This window comes from Nicotiana tabacum, chromosome 3 (assembly GCF_000715075.1).
Source record: "Nicotiana tabacum cultivar K326 chromosome 3, ASM71507v2, whole genome shotgun sequence".
Taxonomy (NCBI): Eukaryota; Viridiplantae; Streptophyta; class Magnoliopsida; order Solanales; family Solanaceae; genus Nicotiana; species Nicotiana tabacum.
The window spans coordinates 133,067,668-133,070,960 of NC_134082.1; the positions used below are offsets into that span (position 1 = coordinate 133,067,668).

The 3,293-nt window shown below is 36.3% G+C and overlaps 1 protein-coding gene across 1 annotated transcript; it reads right to left on the reverse strand.

The window, feature by feature from the left end:
* Window positions 1–874: 874 nt before the first annotated feature.
* On the reverse strand, window positions 875–2,598 carry LOC107809607 (uncharacterized). The gene is made up of 2 exons (XM_075246085.1): window positions 2,582–2,598; window positions 875–2,492 (listed from the first exon to the last, which is right to left on the reverse strand). The coding sequence occupies exons 1-2, from the start codon at window positions 2,596–2,598 to the stop codon at window positions 875–877; spliced, it is 1,635 nt and encodes a 544-aa protein (XP_075102186.1).
* Between the last annotated feature and the right edge of the window lie 695 nt (window positions 2,599–3,293).

Below are 3,293 nucleotides of genomic sequence, written 5' to 3' on the forward strand. Positions count from 1 at the left end.
AGGGAAGATGAGAAACAGGGTTGCAGGCTGTCAAAACATGGATGGAAATGAAGGAGGGCTCTTAGCAAGGGCATGTCTTCTATTGGACATGCGCGACCTCAGGAATCTGATCGATGGGGCAAAGAAGGCCAAGCATGGAGAAGGTACCTCTTGGACCAAATAGATTAGGAATTATGCTTTACTTGCTTTCTAGACTCGTTTTAGGCTTTGGTTGTAATACGGCAAATACCATTAGTGACTCTTTATGATTATTGTAATGGTTCATTTATCATATTAATGAAGTGATGCAGTTACTGGCATCGGGTTTCTCCAAATTTATGTGTCTCTTAGGCCTACCTCGGGTACAATGAGGTCCCCAAATTAGAATGTGAATTTATAATTCCTCAATACGTGTTTAAAAACCCCAAATATCCTTTTAATACTCCTTACTGACTTGTTTGCCTTTTTGTTTTTCTTCTTTTCTTTATTTGCTTATTCCATCCCCTAAGGCTGGTCCGTACATACTGGCATCATCAGCATATCATACCAGATCTAGAGGTCCTCTACCTCCTCCTCCTCCAAGTGATCCTAAAAGCAAATGAAAAGCCAGAATGCATAACACAAGCAATATCAGGAACGACAATGCTATGCATGAAGAGAATGTCGAAACTCTAGATGGTCGAAGCACTCCGGCACAGAATGACTTGGTTTTATGGTTGGAACATAAGATATTGGTGTTACAAGGGGAACTTGAGCATGTCCAGAACTTGGCAAACCTTTGCCTTACCCTGAACGTCTCTGACGTCAACTAACAAAACATCAGAAACCCAGCACCTCCCCAGAACACACAAAACCAAAAAAATCCTCCCGTACCTCACCAATATGCCACACCTCCTCAAAATCCCAATCCGAGACTGCCTCCAAAACGTATCCACCAATCTGTCGGAGATCGTACTTTCTTAGAATCCATAGCTAACTGACTTCCAAAATCCCCTCTCAAGTGGTCATATGAATCTAACTGAACATCCACTTTAAATCTCTCTTCATAACCCAACATTCTTTCCATGCATTGGAACAAACCTTGCTTGATTTCATAATTGTTAGAAAACCTTTCATCAAATCGCAACCGAGGATTCAAATAGTATCCAGCAGCATGAAGTGGACTATGAAGTTGGTTATTCCATCTATCATCAATTCTCTTCCAAATGGGACCATACTTTATTTGGTTGGATCCACAATTTATAGCTATCTTTTCCTTAGCTCTGTTCATCAAATCATACATATATCCCATGCATGATTTTTCCTCTGAATCTACTTCCCTCAAAACACTCACTAAAGGAGTAACACGCTTCACACAATAAGCAATATAAGGCCAGAAGTTCTGATCAAACAAAATTGTGGCTCTTGTTTTCACCCCCTCGTGTTTCTTAGCCCAAGTAGATTTATTCCAAGCTTTAGAAGAAAACATAGATCTAAGGGCTTGTTTTTGCTTTTGAATGCTTTGAAGCGTGAGATATGCTGTAGCAAAGCGAGTGACAGCAGGACGCAGTAACTCATGATTATTTGTAAATGACCTCATCAAATCTAATACCCAAGTATGCCCATAAATAAATCTCATCGCTTCTTTTGCCTTTTTAAGTGTTTCTTGATGAAGTGTCAACTTTCCTATATCTTCTAACAAGAGATCAATACAATGTGCAGCACATGGAGTCCAATAAACATGAGATCTAGTTTCCATTATTCTTTTTCCAGCATTCACAAAATTAGAACCATTATCAGTAATTATTTGAACAACATTTTCTTCTCTAACTTCATCGATAATTTTATTTAAATGCAATTCAAGCATTTCACCACTTTTAATAGAGTCAGAGGCATCAATAGATATCAAAAAGAAAGTATTGGCTGGACTATTAATCAAAAAGTTAATAAAACATCTACTTCTTCCATCTGTCCAACTATCAGACATAATTGAACAACCATAATGCTTCCAAGATTTCTTATGTCCATCTAACATCTTATTAATGTTTGTAACCTCATCTTTTAATATCCAAGTTCTCAATTCATGCATGGAGGGAGGCACAAAACTCGGTCCATAATTTGCAACTCCTTCAAACATTGGTAAATAATATGAGTCATTTGCAACATTAAAAGGTATACCACTTGAAAAGAAAAACCTACCGATTCGCTGACAAACTTCTTTCCTCTCTTCTTTTTTCCATTTGGAGTTTAAAGTAGCTTGACTTGTTTGTGCACTAACATAATCATCAATTGGTCCTCTTGCCTTTGGATATGAATTCGGCCTACTTGGAGAAGTACCAGATTCATTGCCCATACCATTTCCAGATGCAACGGCTCGCATTTCTTCCAAAGTAGCATTCTGCAAGGTTTTAACTTTTTGAAGCTTTAGTAATGCTTTCTTGCATTCATTGGCCACTTCATCTGGCACTGTAGGGCAAGGCTTTATTCCTTTATGGGTGCCTGCTAAGTGTTGCTTCAGTCTGTTGATGGTTCCACTACATCATTGATTACAAAACTTGCATCAAAAGAAGTTTTCATCTGGATTCATGATTGTATATTTCCAAGCAAAATCTTTTTTGCTCACTGTATTTCCCTCTTCATCCATTGTCAACAATGACCTGCCAATATAAAGTCTATAGTTACTTGCAATTTTTAGTAATGAAAAAGTTATAGTTAATAACTTACTACTCTATAGTCTATATTTTTTAATTATCCATCAATCACTTAAATTTATTACTTCTAAAGAAAGGGAAAAAATAATTTTAACTCGTTGGTTTTAGTATTTTCATATAGCTTCTTCTGGTGAGGCAAATCAATCTTTCTATAAGATATATTGACTAAATAGGATTGATCTTTTATACAAGAGTCCATATTAAGTTGAAGATTCTGTAAAAAGTAGAAATAAACATACGCATTAGTTAAAAGGGAAAAAATTAAGCTTGACAATAGTTCCTTTGTCCTTTCCTTAACAATTCGTTACTATTTTCAAGAAGAAAGTCAGAAACTACAAGTGCATGTTGATAATCACACAATAAACATACAAAATGCAGAAATTTTTAAAATATAGCAACAACAAGAAACAAAAACCAAACGTAGCAAAAGACATCTGTTATAATTTTCGGAGTTAGAGTGATTAGTGAAGTAAAAAGCTCCAGCAGTTGAGGAGAAAGCTCAAGGTTCTATCATATATGGATTATAACTATGGAGTGTGGACGATTATTCACTGTTGAATAAGGTTAGGGCTTTTTTTAATAGGGTGGGGACATATTTGGGGTAAAACGAAAAAGGGTTTAAAA